At 39.0% G+C, this 19,991-nt stretch overlaps 1 protein-coding gene across 2 annotated transcripts in view; it reads left to right on the top strand.

The window, feature by feature from the left end:
* Positions 1-19,991, top strand: part of LOC121513348 (thrombospondin type-1 domain-containing protein 7A) — a 365,219-nt gene that overhangs the window by 154,567 nt on the left and 190,661 nt on the right. For both annotated transcript variants that reach the window (XM_041793044.1, XM_041793043.1), the window contains 2 exons: positions 440-595; positions 6,381-6,584. In XM_041793044.1, the coding sequence (XP_041648978.1) occupies positions 440-595; positions 6,381-6,584 (360 nt within the window). The remainder of the gene's footprint in view (positions 1-439; positions 596-6,380; positions 6,585-19,991) is intronic.

Below are 19,991 nucleotides of genomic sequence, written 5' to 3'. Positions count from 1 at the left end.
TAAACATGAGCCAAGATAATGTCTCTGTTCTCTTACACCTTTCACTGTTGTGTTGTTGCATCTTTTCTCCTGCCTCCTTAGAGAGCCGGGGGCGGGGCTCCACCATGTTTTATGTTTCTAGTAAGGCACTGCTCGAGAAAATCATTGCTAATTTATCATCCTGACATGCTAACAGGGAGGCGATAAACAAAACAAAGGGGTAATAGTGTCTACTTCACAGGCCTGTTTTTAGCTTTTACACTCATGGTTCTCATCTGCTCTCTATTGGGACTCCAACGCCAGGAAGAAAGTAAACAAGTCTTTTTCTTGTCCCTTGTTCCTGTTGGTTTTTAAGATGATTAAAATTCCTCACATCAGGACAAACCAGAATAGCATCAAAGTAAAGCAGGTCCATTTTAACTGCTGCTCGTTATGTGTTCCTTTTTTCTCATTCCCACAGCGTCGCGCCCAGTAGAAAACACGCTGTGCCAGGGTCCGATCCCAAACATGTCCCAGCTGTGCCAAATCCCCTGTCCCATCGACTGTGAGGTATCACCGTGGGGGGCCTGGGGACCCTGCACCTTTGAGAACTGTGACGACCAGGCTGCGAAGAAAGGTAAGAAGATGAGGTCCATACAATTAATTTCAACAGGTAAAGGTGATTTGAGGCAATGTCTTTGATTTATCACAATAATTTTAATTTTATTAAAGTAGTCAGGTCACGGGCTGCACAGCGGCGCAGGGGTTAGCGCTGTTGCCTCACAGCAAGAAGGACCCTGGTTCACTTCCCGGTCAGGGCCTATCTGTGTGGGGTTTGCATGTTCTCCCCGTGCATGTGTGGGTTTTTTCTGGGTACTCCGGCTTCCTTCCACCAGCAAAGACATGCTTGTTAGGTTAATTGGTGACTCTAAATTGCGTCTAGTCCAGGGTGTACCCTACCTCTTGCCCAATGCCAGCTGACCCCCAACAGGATAAGTGGTGTAGAAAATGGATGTCATGTCACACAGAAACCTCCATTGTGCAAAACAATTTCTGCTTATTGAGTATTAACTTGAGGCTGTCTTCAAAAGCAATAAAAACCCATTCATATTAAAATGCCCCCTTTTTTATGTCAGAAATAAACATGTTTCCAGCCTGGTGTAAAACACTTTGGTCTGATTAGCTTCTTTTATGATGGGACACCATGTTAGGTGATTGGATTTTTTCTGATTCAATTGTTCTGATTACTTGATATCAATATTACAATATGAGCTCCCTTCTCTATGATATTCACAGCATCGTGAGCAGAACTTTCTGAAAGCTTCAGGTTCACAAGTTGTCCCAACACTTGAATACCAGGTCTCTTGACTACACAACTTCATGACCAGATTTCAATATTTTTGGACTTCAGTTTGAAGGTTGCATGCATTTCAGGCCACAAGTTAGTCGTATATGTGCATTATGAAGGGTGTCATTAATTCATGTGACAGCTGTGTGCCTATCAGCTTGCCAGAAAGCTAAAGGCCTGCTTTGAATCCAACTCTTCCCTGTCATTAAAGACCCTGTAAAGTGAAAACAGATCTGTATTTAGGTTTGTTGTATGACAGGCCACTGTGTTATGAACCCCCAGCTCAAATTTCTGTCGAATTAAAAAAAAAAATATATATATATATATATATATATATATATATATCTAAGCTTATAAAATTAAGCCTAAAAGTCATGAAAAATGAGGCAGTAAAATCTGTTCCAGGTTGGTGTGGGCGTGTCTGTTGAATTAACTCAAACCACGCCCACTCAAGAGAAGTACGATCCTTTCAAATAAAAAATGCTTCTATCTGAATTGAAGAAAGCACTAAAGCCATTGGCCTGCCTCTTGACCTTTTGTTGACTTTAGAAGAAGAGACAAAGTCTGTTTCGTTTTCTGGGTCAAATCTCTGTTATCATACTTTAAATACCCTGTAAAGTGAAAATAAATCTGTTCTTAGGTTTTTTTGTATGATAGCTAACTGTGTTATGAACCCCCAGGTCAAATATCTGTCAAAAAACATCTCAAAGTTTATAAAATTAAGCTTAAAAATCATGAAAAATGAGGCAGTAAAATCCGCTCCAAGATGGTGTGGGCGTGTCTGTTGAATGAGCTCAAGCCACGCCCACTTAAGAGAAATACGATCCTTTCAAATAAAAAATGCTTCTGTCTAAATTGAAGAAAGCACTTAAGCCATTAGCCTGCCTCTTGACCTTTTGTTGACTTTAGAAGAAGAGACAAAGTCAGCTTTGTTTTCTGGGTCAAATCTCTGTTATGATGCTTTAAATGATCCATAGACCACTGTAGCTGATAGATTTGGCAAATTTACCTCACAATGAACAAAAAACAGCATTAACTGACTGTTTACTTTCAATAAAGGCAGTGACATCAGCTAACAACAGACTGTACTGAGATGAACTGCTCTGTTTTATATTGTAGTGTTAGAGGGGCGGAGTCATTCCCCACTGTGGGCTCGTGTAATCACAAGCCCACATATTGGCCTGGCCCACATGAAACCAAGCCAGGAAAGAGGTGAAAAAGTTTGTTATGGTCTCAATACAAAATTCAGTCACATGTAGATCTCAGTGTTTTAACATTTTAACAGCAACCATATTCTAACATATCTAGAGTGTAAAGACACAAAGTTTGTATTTCACTTTACAGGGTCTTTAAAATGATTTAAGATTAGGTTGATCGAGCATTTCCAATATGGTGACCGGTATGGCTTCATAATCCTCTGTCAAAATCAGTTGATGATGTCACTGACGCTACGTCCATGTGAAATACATTCTACAATAAGCACAATAAGAGCCACTGACTTCTGCCAGCTGGTACATCCCAGCTGTCCTAGACATCATTTTTAAGTATTTTAAGCTTTTATAAGAAGCATTTACTATTTAGTTTTGTGCAGTTGTTTTAAGTTCATGGGTTCATGTTATATATTTGATACAGAAGTTTTTCCATTTGTGCTGAATGTTCTACAGACGTTAAACATTTCCAGACAACTCTCTTCAAAAGTTTCAGCTCACATCATTGAAACTTTTGCCTTTTATGTAACTTATTTACTCTTGTGGTATACTAGATAGCTCAAATTTGAACATCATACCCAACAGCCTCCATCAACCTTGCGAACACCAGAGGCAAGCCAAGATCCAGAGACGCTGATTTTTAACTTGATTTATATTGGATTTATTGAGTTAGTTTGATTATTCAAGAGAGGAGGAGAGCGCTGCGGTTAATTCTGTTCTTATTTCAAACCATATAAATGATAAATAAAGAAGGAATCAGAACATAAGAACAAGTTAAGCACCCAGATGCAGACTACTCTCAGCTGCCCTCACAGCCTTTCAGGACTTCTGGGGTCAGACACTCAGACGGTCTCCTGGAAGAAGAGCGTCTGAGTGTCTGACTCCAAACTAATCTAACTGAAAATGACATGCTATTGGGTCACTTCGAGATTTATCTGTAGAGTTTTCAGCCGACCATCATGTTGCCTCTGCATTTGTCTGTGCGCACAGTGAAAAAATAACAATATACAGAAGTTAGACTGATATAGTTTGAGTCAATCTGAAGTCTTTTCTATGGATTACTTGCCGCTCCGTCTTTTTAGGTGCATGTTTTTCTGCATAAATTTCATTTTTCTCCCTTTGCATCTGTTACTTTTTTCTATTTCAATAAGATTTTGAAAGTAATTCTTATTTCATTATTCCTTACCTCAGCCATCTGGCAAAAACCTGACAGTTTTACTCAGTTAGAAAACTGCACCAACTTCTCATTTATTCCTTTATTCCACAAATCAACCGGTAATATACTAGTAGATTAGAACAAATGTGGAAAGAAGCTGAGGATCTTTCATTAACATTATCTAGACACTATTTAGTGCTCCAGTTTTACAGTGCAAGGAACGTTCCCTCTCCTCAGACACTTTTAAAATAACTTCTTAAAGATCACAGAATTATTAACTGTATGAATATTTATAAACCTGCAAGCTTAATTAAAGTTTTACTACATGATATGAGTAGCATTTTTATACTAGCTGTAACCTTAAAGTATAGCTTCAGAGCAAAACAGTGAATACTTAATGATTAGCAGCTCGAGTAGAGGCAGGACATCTCGGTTAAAAATGCATAAATTACTACCACTGCTGTAGATGCTGTGGCTAAATTACTTGTAGACTTTCATAGTAAAATGTAGCTTTGTTGTAGAGGGAAGATCTGCATTTATAGTCAGGGAAGAGTCCAAAACTGATGCAGGATTTAACATACAATTTGGCTTTACATAAAGTGAGCAATGAAGTGATTGCATTGAATTCACTGAAGATTACTGACTTTGTAACAAGCTGATTCCTGCATGGCTTCATTCATTGGTCACATGTGTATTATACTTAAAAAAACACTCTTATCTGCAAAGAGATGGGCAGAGGAAGATTTCTGGTCCGTGTGGAGACAATTTAAAGTTTTCCTCTTGTTTCAGTGAGTATTAATGAGCTGTCTCTGCAGGTCAGCCATCAAACTGAAATAAGCTTATTAAGAAGATCTAACATCAGTCAGAGGAACTGTACTCAGGTCCTTAAATTACCAGGCTAAATGTACTTTTTGATATTAGCCAAATGCAGAAAGCTAAGGCACAGATTATAAGAAAAAACTCCAGGTGAATGATTTACATTATTAAATAGTCTTATGACACATAAATGCTCATACTGCATTTTGTTAACCTTGCAAAGCAGATGGATATGCCCGTTTCTGTATTTCCATCTTACAAAGCTCCCGTCTGAACAGATTGGGCCTAGTTAGAAAGTGACAGGACCAATCAGCGTTGAGGGGCAGTACTTTCGGAGTTGTGATGTAAGTAAGCAGTGACAAGAGAGTGGTGTGATTATGGTGGAAGACATTAGCTTGGATGCTGCTAAAGCGGCTTTTTTATCAGAGCTTGACAAAAAATTTTTGTTAAAAGAACAAAGAACAGCAGTGAGTTGTTTTCTTTTCAAAATCAACAGAAGTCGTATACTGACTTGTCTACAGTCACCATGGTTCAGATTATGCAGCTCTCTATGGAGCTAGCACACCTTAGTTTGGGGTGACAACGTCACATGTTTTGTTTTTCTGATTGGCCCGTAAAGATGTGACAGGCAGAACATTCATCTAATCACCCTCTGAGTTTTTCTTAAAGGCTCTGCCCTTTCCCAAACGCTGTCTATGAGAGGTTTACCAGATGGATGTGTAATGTGTGTGCATTTTGTTGTTCTTGCGAAACTCAAGCTAATTTTAACCATTCTGATTATGTAATTATTTAGAGTAGTACTAAAAAATACTTGTACTTGTAATATACTCGAAATTAGAGTGGTCAGCATTAACACATTGTTAGCAATGCAACTAAGGTCCATAGTTTCTGTATTATTGTCCCTTTCAGCACACTTTAGTTAATCCACATCAGCGTCTCCCTGCAGCCACAAAGATGTAAAATAAGTCCACCACTCTACCTTAATGTCTCATTTCACTTTAAAAACTCACAGACAGCTCAGTGGACAAGTCAGAAGACATCTGTGCCTTGTGATGTCAAACATTAACCCTTTCACTGTCACCTCATTTCCTTTTTGATCCATAAAAAGCTCCTTTTTCCATATCTGAGTCTGAATCTACTCAAGCTCCTTATTTTCTTCCAAAATAAAAGCAGGTCTGTGTCCTGACAGGGAGTCATTTATCCTAAGTTTAGGACATTACAAAAGTCCAAAATGAAACAGAAACTGCATTGCATGCAAAACAATGGAACTTTTGACAAATTCACTACAGAAATTCTGAGATTAATCATTAGTAAGATATCTTAATTTTTCAACAGCCCCAGTGCTTAAAATGATCCATGATTAAGTACAATTCTAGTGGCTTCAAGCTTGGCTCAGGTCTATCTAAAGAGTTACAGGATCAATCTAAGGGGTCAACTGATAAAAAAGTAGGAGTGAAAGAAACGATAAAGCAGAGATATACTTAATATTTTTTTTAAACTGTGGAGAATAGGTATTTTAAAATGTCAAATTTTTGAAAAGTAATTACATTAATAGAATCAGTCCAGACTGTGGCTCCTTTACTGGATATAATTCCTTACTTTCTCTCTCTCCAGTTTCTAACTCTTGTCTGCCTGTCTCCAATAAAGACATTAAAGCCAAAAAGTACAGTAAATTTTTAAAGAACAGAAACAGTAAAAAAAACACTTCTTCTTTAACGATGCTCCCTAGCAGAAAGTTTTTACTCGGCCACTTGGAAAAAATTCTTGGGACCTGAGTCTGTAGCATTGAGCACTAAATCAGGATGAATGAGTAAAACACAGTACATACATATTTCCAGTTTTTGTGATTCTTGAAATCTTAATTTGAATTCTTTGTTCACCCTTTTTGCCGTAGGTTTCAAACTGAGGAAGAGACTGATCACCAACGAGCCCACAGGAGGGCCGGGGAACTGCCCTCACCTGGTAGAGGCAGTGCCATGTGATGACCCCAGCTGTTATGATTGGGAGCTGGTCAGTCTGGATCAGTGTATTCCTGATGACGAGAAACCATGTGGCCCCGGCACTCAGCTCCCACAGGTCCTGTGTGTCAACAGCAACGGTGAGAGATGAAACATGTTGACTTTTCTTTGCAATCAGCAAAATCACTGGCTATAATCTGGACACTGTTAAGATGTTTTTAATCTTTATGAAACAGCTGTGTTTTACCACAAGTCACAGCCACAGCCCACTTATTTTAATCATGCTGGCCTTAAGACAAGCAAAACATCAGTTAAACACACCTACTGCAGGTAGACCTGCTCACTGGTGATGCAAATCAATGCTGCGCTGGGCTAAAGTCAAGTAAATCTAACAAATTCCCTTGACACTGCACAAAAACCATCTATGCAAATGTGGTACAAATTTTTGCGTGTAGCATAGCTTTCATTCCTGTTCTTGCCTGTTTTAGCTGCTGTCATTTTTTTAACCTTGCGCTCGTGCTGTTTAGCTAATAAATAATCTCTCCTCAAAAGTCTGTAGCACAATACGAGATTTGGAGAACACATTAGATATCTGTGAGTTCTCAGAGCATGTTCAACACACACAGAATGTTTGAAGTTTAAAGTCAGTGCATTTTCTGATAAAGCTTTTAATAAGACAGAAGGTATAAGCCTTAGCTTTGTTGGTTTACAAGCTCTCCTCTGTGTGCTTCATCGCACATTCTGTTAACACAACACACAGAAGCACATTGATGCTCCGGAGCAACAGTGAGCTGAATTTAAAATAAATCTCATACTGTTGATCACAAACTTGCATATATGCCACTGACAGTATAACCCGCAGATATGAATACTTCTGTCAATCAGCCTGTAAGAAAGCATTACAGAATGCAGCCATAGACTCCAGCAGAGAAAGAAGTAAATAAATGTCTACAGCCTACTTTTATTGGAGGTTGAACTCACCAAAGATTGATCAACAAAAATCATACATGTTCTGGTTGATATGTCTGGGTATTTTAATTATATCTGGAGATTTTAATATCTAATGTTGTCACACTTCTCCTCCTGATGTAGATGGTTTACCCTCACCTTTTTTATTGTTTCTGATTTTGTAGGAATGCTTCAGCAAACAACTTAAATCCTCCATTAACATACCTCTTCTGTGTCAGGTGTGTGTTTAGTGGCGCAAAGAAAGGCAAGGAGTGTATATAGAGCTGCTGGTGTTCAGTCTGTTGAAGAATAAAGACTAAAATTTGCTGTGAAAGTGACAATATGTCAACCCCAGTTGTTTTAATATTAGTCACACTCAAGATGCCAAGCACAAAAAAATATAATTAATTTATATTTTATTCTACTTTCATTGTGATAATTTTTCATCTACAACTGAACCTATTTTTATATCCAATATTCATTAATTTTTAAATATTTTTTCCCCTTGAATGCCATTTTTTGGCATTATGCCACCATGTCTTTTGCTAAAACAAACAAAATCATAGAAAAATGAATAATTTTCAAAGTTATAAAGTTATTTTTTGTGTTAAATTATTAAATTGTCATGATGCCAACATGTTTTTAGATGAACAAAACATAACAAAAAATATTTTCAATATGCTACATTAGTTAAATTGCTACAGCGTGAGGTATGTCAGTGATTAGCAGCAACATTGATTTTTATGCATCAGTTTTTGCATGTTTTTTTTTTCTCTATATGCCTAATATGGTCCAAATGACGCCGTCGTGGAGATTAGTAAAAATCAATTCCATGCAAAAGCCCAGATTGACACCCGCATATAATAAAATGCATGTATTATACTCTAATGGAAGTGAGATAAAAAGTTGCAGTTTGAATGGGTTTCAGTGGCACATTTTTTGCACTTAACAGCTTGAGTGTAAATTTTGCTTGTAAACAGACTTGCTGTAAGAGCAGAGCTGGAAATAAAGAGATCAAATGAAATACACAATCTTGCCAAAATGTATGCCATTTTGATGAACACAGACAAAATTATGAACTTAATAGGAATGAAAAATCATGTGAAATATGCACAACCTCCCCTAAGGGTTAAAAAAGGGATGACACTGATTGGTTTAATTCGTGTCACTTTCAAACCTTATCCACTTTAAATGTAGATGGACATGCCTATGTGTTTTAGACAGCACACATTACAAGGTCAGCACGTGGCTCTTTGTGGTTACATTCCACCCCTTGTGTGGACACAACTTGTCATACCTGCCTGCACTGAACATCTGCACTAGACTGTTGGGGACAAATACAAGTTCCATTGCTTCCCTGATTATGTGTGAACATGTAGTTGCTTAGTGCTTCTCTTGGCTAGGAGACTCTTGAAAAGGAGATTTTTAAGGTGAAAAAGCTTTGTCTGCTTAAATAAATGTTTCATAGACTTATAAAAACATGTTTCAGGGGGAAAAGCTGGTCTCAGAGCTTCACAGCTGCATACTCAAATTAAAAAGTTTGCTGTTGAAGGACCACCCTCTGTCATCAAAAAAGCACCAGTATCACCGCTGCAGTCCTCAGAGTCTGCAGTAATAAACCTGCCAAGAGTGAAGATGGTTGGATAAACAGTTTTCATAATCCATAGGACTCAGAGACGGACTGATTCTGTCATTTATAATTTAATTCTTCCTGTAGAGACTGCACTGTTGATTCATATTATCAAGCTCTTTCCTACTTGCTCAGTGGTTTGCTCAAGCTTCATTTGCAGTGAAGCAGTGCAGAGTTTGACCTTGTTTGAAGGAAGTCCTATATTTTTCCCTCACCACCATCCTGACCCTCCCACTCTCCTTGTAATGAAAGTAGTGTGGAGCTTTTTTTTCTACCTGACTCCTGGCTGCCATTCACCAACTTTGCTCTGAGTTCTCCCCAGACTCTTCTTCCCTCCTCCCCTCCCTCCCACTGTTCTACTTACTGCTACTTTAACGCTTGCTTGATTCAGCATAGCCACCTCTCCTCTCTCCCGCTGTCTCTCTCATTACGGCCTTCCTCTCTGCACGCACAATTAAACCTTACTCGCTCTAAATCAAATCAATCCTCCATGGCCCTGGGTCCTGGACTATCTTGTGCCCTTTTGCTGCTCCTGATTTTTACTGCTACTCTTTATTACTGTAAATCTTTAATAAAAGAGGCGGTGTAGCAGATATTCTGTCTAGACTTTCTCCTGCCTTTAGGGTGTGGATAAAATCAAGTACAGCACATTATTGATTTTTATTTAGTGGCTTTTTCAGGCAAGATGTCCTTTACATTCCATTTCTTAACTAATCAGAATGAAGAATTAGGAGAGGCTACAAATAAAGAGAATACACTCCCTCCTGAATTTAGTCAAAAAAGCTTAAATATATCAGAAAATCAGGAATGTAGGTGCTACTGGCTTAAATGGAGTCTCTTGGAAGGGAACAAGGTTTTGACTGTCTTCCTGCATGACTTGTGTTCAGTGAAGTCCACAGTCTGTCCAGCTGTGCTACCCTTTAAACACCATCTTTCATCACACTCTGAAGATGGCATTTCTGCTAGATAGTAGGAGGGTTGAACTCTCAGCCTCTGCAGTTGTTGTGATGTACAGACCCACAGCCTGAGAGTTGCACTGCCCACCTCTGCTGGTCACTGAGGCTCGGTTCTATTTCTAACTTTAACCTCTACCCCTTAATTTCAAGTGCCCCATAGCCTCTATGAACAGAGGAACAATCTCCCCCTACAAATGATGAGCCTTCAAGTTCCTGATACATCATCAGAAGTGGCTGCCAGCATTAAATAATGGGGTGACAATACCAGACATTTGTATTATAAGTAATACTTTTGAGAGTTCTTTTGAAATCAAAAGGAACATAATTCATTTAAACAATATTACTGGATTGTTTTTGTAATTTTCAGATACTGCCAATGTTGTATTCTGGGAGATTTCCTATAACACTTGCTTTGGAGTGTACCTCTGAAGGAGACCTCTTTAAAGCGCCGTGCACCCCTAGCATTTTACCCTTTCCTCCATCCAGCAAGAATCAGGATGCCCCAACCCTAGACGTGAGCAAAACCTAGAAATCAGGCTTACAGTTCTTCCAGATAGAGAGCATGGTGGCTGAGTAACATAACACAATAACAGTCTAAATCCTACAAACCCTTTATATTCTATGATTAATGACAAAGAAAAGCAGCAAATCCTTACATTTGAGGAGCTATAACCAGCAAATATCTGATATATACAGTGCTTAACGAATTTATTAGACCACCCTAACCCTAACCAAAGTAAGGTTTATGCCACAGCTGCCCTAAATTAACAGCATTGGTAATTACCAAAATCATTTTTTATGTTTCTGCAATGTTTAATACACCAATATGCAGAAGCTCTTTAAGGGCACAGACATCATAGGTACCATGAAAACAACAAAAACATAGGAACCCAGCTACACAGGTTGAGACCAATAGTGAGCAGTTAAAAGACTCATTAACCAGTAAAAAACGAGGGAAATAAAAACATTAAAAGGATGTCAAAAGCAATCTGACGTTATAAGAGAAGCAGAACAAGAGCCAGTAAAAATAGTAAATTTGCAGTGAAGGGGAAATATCCATTTAAGACAAAGCTCGACACAACTGAGGCATTAAAACTGATCAATTTAAGAGCAAAAGCAGAAAGAGAGCAAACAATAAAATGGACAGAAGCATTAAAAGGGTGAGGTAAAAAACATCATGAGCCCACATATTGGCCCCGCCCACATGAAACCAAGCCAGGAAAGAGTTGAAAAACCTTTTAACAGTTAAAATCCAGAATTCAGACACATGTAGATCTCATTGTTTTCACGTTTACAGCACCCTTATTCCAAAATATCTAGAGTGTTAAGACAAAAACATCAGGTTTCAGTTTACAGGGTCTTTAAAAGAACTGACTGATTCTCCACGCCTTATCTCCTCAGTTAGGTTGTTCCAAAGTCGAGGGGCCCTGATGGAAAATGCTTGATCACCTTTAGTTTTAAATCTCGACTTTGGAACAACCAGGAGGTTCCCACCTGAGGATCTAAGGCTGCAGGCTGGGACATAGGGGATTAGAAGTTCTATTATATATTTTGGAGCCAGACCCTTTAGTGCCTTAAAAGTAACAAGTAAAATCTTAAAGTCAATTCTAAAACTAATGGGAAGCCAGTGTAAAGACGTTAAAATCAAGGTGATGTAATGTCGTCTGTTAAAACCTGTTTGAATCCTAGCTGCTGCTGTAGGCTTATTATCCAGATGAAAGCTGTTTTAAAGCAGTGTCAACTTCTGCTAGTTTGGTGTGTGTCACTGTACCCCTGCACATTTTTAAGCAGTGAGGGTCAACCAATGTTTTGGATGAAAAAAACGGTTTAAAGTGTGTCTTATACAATGATTTTATGGTATGTTCCCGTGCAGTGACTTTGTTTATGTTTCCACTGCTATAGAATTTATTCCTCCTTCTACCGGCTCCTAAGAATCACAGTTCATACATCAACAGCACACATTCAGTGCAGTTTTTCCGTTGCATACTTGGCCTGCGTTGCTTGAGTAACAAAGTCTCTGCTCTGTTCTTTCTCACCTGACTTGAGCTGATTGATCCTCCCCCTCCACCTTCACTCCCTCATCTGATGAAAATTGATTTGTTCTGTTTGGATTTTCACTCTGCTTCTCGCCTCAGAGATTTTTCACTGCAATGTCAGCTGTATATTTTATCCCGATGCGAGTCCCAGCCATAAAAGAAAAGGCCACACAGCCGGGGCCCCAGACAACAGACGGAGGTCGATACAAATGTTATTGAAACTAGCTATCGATACTCCCCATGCTGACTGGCTGCCTACTTAGGCAGAGAGCTGCTTCTTTTCTGCACACTGAGCAAGGAGGTTTTGCTTTCATAGTGGGCGTTCTGTTCATTCATGTTTTCTCCCTTAGAGCCTGAAAACTGCTGGGGTCCCTTGTCACTTCTTATTTCCATGCCTCCTCTGCTCAGTCGTGACTGCTTCACTGCGTATCTGTCAAAATGACATCTTAATGCAGAGTCAAGCCCGGTCTGACTTCTGAAGCTCGAGCAATTCTCCTCTTGCTTGAAATTTCCATTCAACCATTGAGGGGTTTACATTTTCCAGGGCGTATGCATTGCTAACAGAGGGGAAAATATTCACCGCTTGGAGAACAGCACATGAAGAAACACAGACGGGTATGTGGGTTAATATAATCCACTTATGGCTGATGCAAGAAGCTCATTAATAAAACATTGACGATAGTGTAAAAATGCAGGGACCCCATGTGAATTTGCTCTTTTTATGTTCAGTGCCACTTTATTATGGAGATAGCCAGAGTCAAGAGTGCATATGGGTGAATACTCTACTGATAATCCATAAAAATGCTCCCAATCAACTGTCAAGCCAATATGGAGAGCATATGAGTGATGTGTTGAATTATTTCTGCGGTGAAGCATTGCTATCTAATTGGATAAACCAGACATATTTAACATTTCACTTGTCAAAATTCTTATTTTCCCTGTTTATTTGCTTGTTTTTAGACTTTACTGAGTCACTCATGTAGTCTGTGATCATTGTTTTTGGCTCATATTTGGATTTAAAGTCACACAAGCCAACTTTAAGGCCTTGAGGCCAACAGACCAAAAGAAATGACCTTATGATTTATTAAATTACACTGATGTTGCGCATGAATCTTTAAATGAGATATCCGTCAGCTCCACCTCCATCCACATGAAGTCCATCTTCATGATTGTAGACGTGCCCTTCTTTAAGATCTTCTCATACATAGCAGAAGATCAGAAATGAGATCTTTGGATGAAATGCTCGATTATTTTTGAAATCCTCACTACGTTATCAGATTCCTCCTTCCAGTTTCTGGAGCAGCTTCGTCAATATGTCAACGGATGCCAAGTCGGTCCGTACTCATGCCAGCTTTGAGAGCATCCTTCCTAAGTTGCCTCAGTGCAAACAGACGTCTTTGGAAAACAAGCACGTCTCCATAGTCTGAGATGGTCTGTGGGCTTGACATCGCGCCACCAATTAAAACACCCAGCTGTTCATTTTCCCAGCTGCTCCATTTGTCTCTATACCGAAGTGCAGTTGGAAGCCAGTGAATCTATGAGGCTTTAAGTGTGTTCTCATTACCCCCGTTAACACCCAGTCAATTCTCCGTCGTAAAGTAAAAGCAGTGTGTTTCAATCAGCGCTCAGCAGGCTGTGTTTTCCCTTTAAATATGCATCACTTTGATATATTCTCTCTTATGGTTTTGGTTTTTAATGCGAGAACAACATAATGCTCAAAAACACATACACTTTAATAGAGGTGGGAAAACAAGCCTAAAATAATAATTGTTTGCACTGTAGCTACATGTTTGTAGCACAAATAGAGTCATAAATTGTAGATAATGATGTTTATATACACAGTGTACTAGCATTTAAAATAATGATGTGGGGTGCATTTAAAAAACCTAGGGTAATAAAAGGGTTAATATCAGGGCAGCATCTTACATCATTAGAATATATCTGATCCAGCCAGTACTATAGTGAAAGAAACTGGTGCTGTGTTTTCTCTCATTTGAAAGGCATCTACTCCAGGAATAGCCAGGGTTAGAGACTTCCTGTGTTTCAATACCTGTGTCCATCTGCGTGAGCATCATTTTGAGCGATTTTCTTCAATTAGCACAAATATCCACACTGATATTATAAGGAGAGATGTACTGTGTGCTCTTGTTGTATGGTATAGACCAGGTGCGACATTCTTTGTGATTTTATTGTCTTTTATTAGATATTCGCTGAGCTATTAACTTGACTTGCACGAGTGTGCCTGAAGATAGCCCTGGTGGCTTCTTCTTTTTTCAAGGACGAACTCGCTGGATTGTGGATTTAGTCAGCATCATTGAGTCTCATATTTATCCAAAGCTTTTGAAACATTATCTCAAGAACAAAAATACAAGTTTTTTGTAAACTTTTTTTTAGGGTAAAAAGCAAAATTATATTGATGACAAATGATTTATAAATTAGTTAAAGGATATAACATCGGAGGGGGTGAGTATTTGAAAGAAACACCAGTCTTTTTATATAGACTGGAAATGGCAACCAGTTGTTGTGTTTTTTAGGTAAATCATCAAACATTTTCCATTAATGTTTTATTTACTTTCCTAGAAGCACAGATGGCGATTCTGATAAACAGCATTTGCCTGGAAGAACAGATGGAACTTTAAAAGTGATATCAATCAAATTCAACCAGATGTTTTGGCTTCCAACACTTACTTTTTCTTATTTGGCTGCATTATTTCAAGTTTAAAGACCCTGTATAGTGAAATAAAAAAATGTGTGTCTTAACACACTAGACATGTTGGAATATTGCTGCTGTAAACATGTGAAAACACTGAGATCTAAGGCGAACTCACACTAGGCCATCTGTACGGCGCCTGGGCCCATTTCAGCCTAAAGTCTGGTACGTTTGGCCAGTGTGAGTAACCTTGCGAGGCAGATGGATACGCCCGTTTCCTTGTTTCTCACCAGCGAATCCATCCTGCAAAGCTCCCATCTGAACCGTTTGGGCCCGGTTAGAAAGTGACAGGACCAATCAGCGACGAGGGGCAGTACTTTCAGGTGCAGCAGAGTCATGACGTAAACAAGCAGCAGCAAGAGCTGGTGCAGTTATGGAGGAAGATATTAGCGTGGATGCTGCTAAAGCGCCAGTTTTATCAGAACTTGACGACATTTCTTTGTTAAAAGAAGAACAAAGAACAGCAGTGAATTGTTTTCTTTTCAAAAACGACAAAAGTCGAGGACTTACATGTCTATAGTCATGTTTCGCATTATTCCTCAGTAGCTGCGCAAGCGCAGCTTGATAGCGGCTACGTCATGTGTTTTGTTGCTCTTATTGGCCCATAGAGATGTGACAGACAGAACGTTCATCCAATCACACTCCGAGTTTTTTTCAAATCCTCTGCCTTTTCTCAAACGTTTCCTATTGAAGCTTTCCCAGATGGATGTGTTTCACACATCCATCTGGTGTGTCAGGTTACAGTGTGAGTGCAACCGTTCCATGCTTCGGCGTGGCACGCTTCGCAGCCCCGGCACGGAAGGACGAGGTAGGCCTAGGCACGGCACGGATGCAAATGAAGGAGCACAAGCGCGGGAATTTGACGTAACATGAAGTAACAACTGCTTGAGCGCGGAGATACCAGGCAGCAGCTTCATGCTAGAGACAGCAGGATCCCAGTCCAGTCCACATTTCTGCCAAGTTTCTGGCAAAGTCAGGCTTTAATGACTGTGAGAGGATTTTTGGTTTCGGAAATAAAGCTTCCTCCCTTGACTGAGTCACAAACAGGAGCTCACAGGATAACAAACCCCTTTCATCCTCCATGTGTAAAGGAGAGTGCCAAATACGCGGACAAGTGTGTGCCGGGGTTAATCTCAGAGCTGAGTTAACCTCTTTTATTATGAAATTTTAATGCCAAACTATCATCCACTGAAATAACTTACCTCTAATTCTACTTTATGCCACCAAGAAGTGAAATTGGGATCTTGATCGCTGACATTTGAACGGAACATCATTACTCCTGTGGCGTTTTCACTTCCAGCTCTCATCAGATGGTTAAAATCGCTCTCTTTACAGTAAAAAAAAAAGAAAACTTCTAACTGAACATTTAATTCTGCTCTGGACACAGGCTGTCTATGACATGAGAGCTTGTTTGGTGCAGCAGGCATCCAGAATAAGGCAGAGAGTTGGCACAGTTCAGGGGGATTCAGATAGTATACGGACATGCAGAGGAATGACTCTAGGAGCTCATACGAGTTAAAAAGCCCAGGTTTTATTCAGCAGAAGTGCTTGGAACTCTGATCAGGCTCAAGATTAAATGCTGTGAGCAACAATTCTCCGCTTCTCGCTCTCTCTTCTCACTGGGCTCTGTATAGTTAATGTAGCTACTGATCCCTGGTCAGGTCGCATAACTCCGGAGTCAGACCAGATATCGTATAAATCTGTTGCTATTTTACAGCCTAAAAAACAACACTTATGCATACTGAGTCATCAACACATATAAGTTCATCAATGGTGGATGCTTTGAGTGATGACGTCAGTGCGTGACGTATCCGTGCTCAGGCCTGGATGCGTTGAGAAGTTTGAGTGCAGGCCAAAAGGGGGACAGGGGAGGGGGTCAAATGGGCTTCAGCATGGTTAGAATACGGCGCAGTGCGGATGGCCAAGTGTGAGTGCGCCCCTACATGTGACTGAATTCTGGATTGGGACCATTAGAAAGTTTTTCACCTCTTTCCTGGCCTGGTTCAATTTGGGCGGGGCCAGTATGTGGTCTTGCCCACAGTAGGGAATGACTCCGCCCCTCTAACACTACAACATAAAATCACAGAGCAGTTCATCTCAGTACAGGCTGTTGTTAGCTGATGTCACTGCCTTTATTGAAAGTTAACAGTCAGTTTAATGCTGTTTTTTTGTTCATTGTGAGGTAAATTTGCCAAATCTATCAGCCACAGTGGTCTATGGATCATTTAAAGCAACATAACAGAGATTTGTGTGTTTTCTGGCACAGAGCCAGGCAGCTGCACTCTGATCATAAGGTCAACATTCAGTTTCTCTGAGTGGGCGTGGCTTCAGCTTATTCAACAGACACGCCCACACCATCCTGGAGCAGATTCTACTGCCTCATTTTTCATGATTTTGTAGGTTAATTTTGTAAACTTAGAGATTTTTTATTTGACTGAATTTAGATTTAAGGGTTCGTAACATAGTGACCTATTATAAAACAAATCTAAATACAGATTCATTTTTACTTTACAGGGTCCTTAAGGCCCAGGTAGGATGGATTTTAATTGCATTCAAAGAAGTGTTCATCAATTTTTGGAAATTTTAAACTAATATCAAATTTTGGGCTGAGAGTTAAGACCCAAAAACATTTCAATAAAACACAGATATGGTGATAGTTTGAATTTTTGCTTGAAATTTCTCTGCATACTACTTTTGTTCCTCGGTTTCAGCAATGACATGTGGGGATGGTGGTCATAAGGCACTGAAACTAAAAAAATTAAAGAATCCAGAACATGAATCAAGTCCATATCAGTGAAAAGTGAAGGTGGTCTGAATACTTCCAGAATGCTCTGTATTTGAGAGATAAAAAGCTGGTTAAAAGATAATGACAATGATCATTAGTTACATCCACACGATGATGTTTCTCCTTAATGTTACCTTCTGTCTAAAATTACACTCCAAACTGCTCTTTTTAAGCCACATAGTGACCTACTGTTACTGGGCTATTACCATCTTATGCAATTTAAACTGATATAAAGTCAATTCTGTTGATAGATTCCCCCTTGAAGAGAATTACTATCTTTTTGTCAGGCAGTCAGACACAAAACATACAAATGACACAGGCACGTTCAACAATACATACAAAGACTGTCATACACCAACCCACACACATTATTCCCATTATGCCACTACACCCACACATGAAACAGGAAAAATCACTAATTATCACAAGCAATATGTCGTACCAATAGTAACAATCACATTGCTGGTGGTGAAACTAACTTTAGGACAAATAACAAAGGTAATGGTGAGAGGCAACAGTGGCAATGCAATTTAAGAAAGTCCGTTTTAAAGGCACAGAAAGAGTTGATCATGTGATCATAATTCACATGATTCATGGCAAATTGAGCTTTAAATTTAAAGACACATAGACCTTTTTCTTTGTTGGTTATTGAAGACAGGTTGCTGTAGGTATCAGTGTAAGTAGGAAGAAATGTTAAATGAACACATTTAACCCCCAGGCCCTCCTAAGACCCTCCTAAGGCTTTCAATTGTAATTTTTGCTCTCATGTTGGCAGTTATTGTGCTGAGATGAGGTTAGCTTACAAAGATGCTCATTTTTTAATGAATTTTTGAGTTGGCGCATCCATACTGTGTTGACTAAAATTTTCCACCGTGTTGATGAAAAACTGGCAGTCTTCCTCCTGGAGCCCTTTTAGGCCCCACTGACTCTCATTAAAATCACTTATTTTCATTCTACTGCCATTGCAATACAGAAATATGAAATCCTGTCTTTTCCTCTCTCTGCTTGTCATTCAAAAGCAGAAGAATTGCACACACGAAAAATCACCGCCAGATTGTTCATTTTTCAATGTTTGCAGAGAGGCATTGTGGGAGATAATTACCTTGTTTGAATTTTTAGGATGTAACAGTGACAGAAGGCCAGTAGAATAAAGTATGTCAACTAGAAGTATTTTGGGTGCTTTCTATGGTTGTCAGAGCCTGGTTTATGTGTGTATTGAGAAATTAGAGTGTAAGTGTAGCCAAAACACACACTCAGAAATCTGAGCTGAAAAAATGCATTGATGAAAACCAGGAAAACTGTATTTAAATGAATTTCATTTTGTTGGGAATGCATCCTGGACTTATGCCTCCAAAGTTGTAGTTTTCAGTGTTTTTTCATCTGATTCACTCATTTCTTATAGGATTGATGTGCAGAGACATGACATGGTGTTTCCAATGGGCTGCATTATATGGCGCAAAAAGCTACTTTCAGTGTTATAGATTAAGAGGGTTATAAGCCAAGTTTATACATTTAAAAATTGTGGCATTCTATCCCTTGACCTCCAACCATGTCTGCATCATAAAAAAGTTTGACAAACCCTAAAGAGCAGAATGTAAATAATGCAGCCAGGCGCCTCAATTTGTTTAAGCATATGCACCTCTTAATAGAGTTAGAAGTTTATTTGTGTGTTATGTTTTTATTATCTATGAAGGCTATTTAATTAAGGTAACGTTTTAGAGCTGCAGGGGGAAAGTGGGAGTTTTTTTTTTTTTTTTTTGTAATTCCACAAAAAGTATTAATCTATCAAAATCAGTACTGTTGCTAATCATTGACATATCCCAGAGTGATAATCCCCACACAAAAACCCACTTTGCATTATAAATTGGCATTTAGAGGGTTAGGATTATGAAAATGAATTCACATTTGCTATACACGAAGAGGACCAGAGTTGACTAGAAAAGGTATTTCTTAATTTTTAAAAAACTTTATATATCCAGTGACTTAAAATGGCCTTACGGGGAAAAGTGTGTGGTTTTTTTTTTTTTTTTTTTAATTGGGGGTGGTTAAGGTTGACCAGTATCCAGTGGTTAGCCTATAGCTGCGTGTCCATTACCCTTAGAAATGCGCAAAATCTAAATGGCGCAATTAAAAACTGAATTTCGAAAAACCTCTACTATTGCAAACTATTGCAAAAAAAGTTTTTATGCTCTAATGAGCAGGTTTTTAGGACGTTTTGATGTAGAAATATGTGACCAAAGCTGGGAAAAACTACTGCAAGTCGTCTGAGGTCATTTTTGAGTTTTTTACACATTATGAAAGTGTAGATTCCAAACTTTCAAATGGTGTAGCACACACCTTAATCTCAGCATATTTTACAAAGATATGCTCATTTCAATGTTAACTTCTAGTTTCTGTTTGTTCTGCGAAAACCAGGATTAAAGTTTCAGGACTTCCAGCTTCTTTGCAGCAGGGTTTTGCAAGATGAGATTTTACAATAATT

This window comes from Cheilinus undulatus, linkage group 8 (genome assembly GCF_018320785.1).
Source record: "Cheilinus undulatus linkage group 8, ASM1832078v1, whole genome shotgun sequence".
NCBI lineage: Eukaryota > Metazoa > Chordata > Actinopteri > Labriformes > Labridae > Cheilinus > Cheilinus undulatus.
The sequence above is the reverse complement of the archived record's forward strand: the minus strand, read 5'-3'. Positions and strand labels throughout refer to the sequence as shown.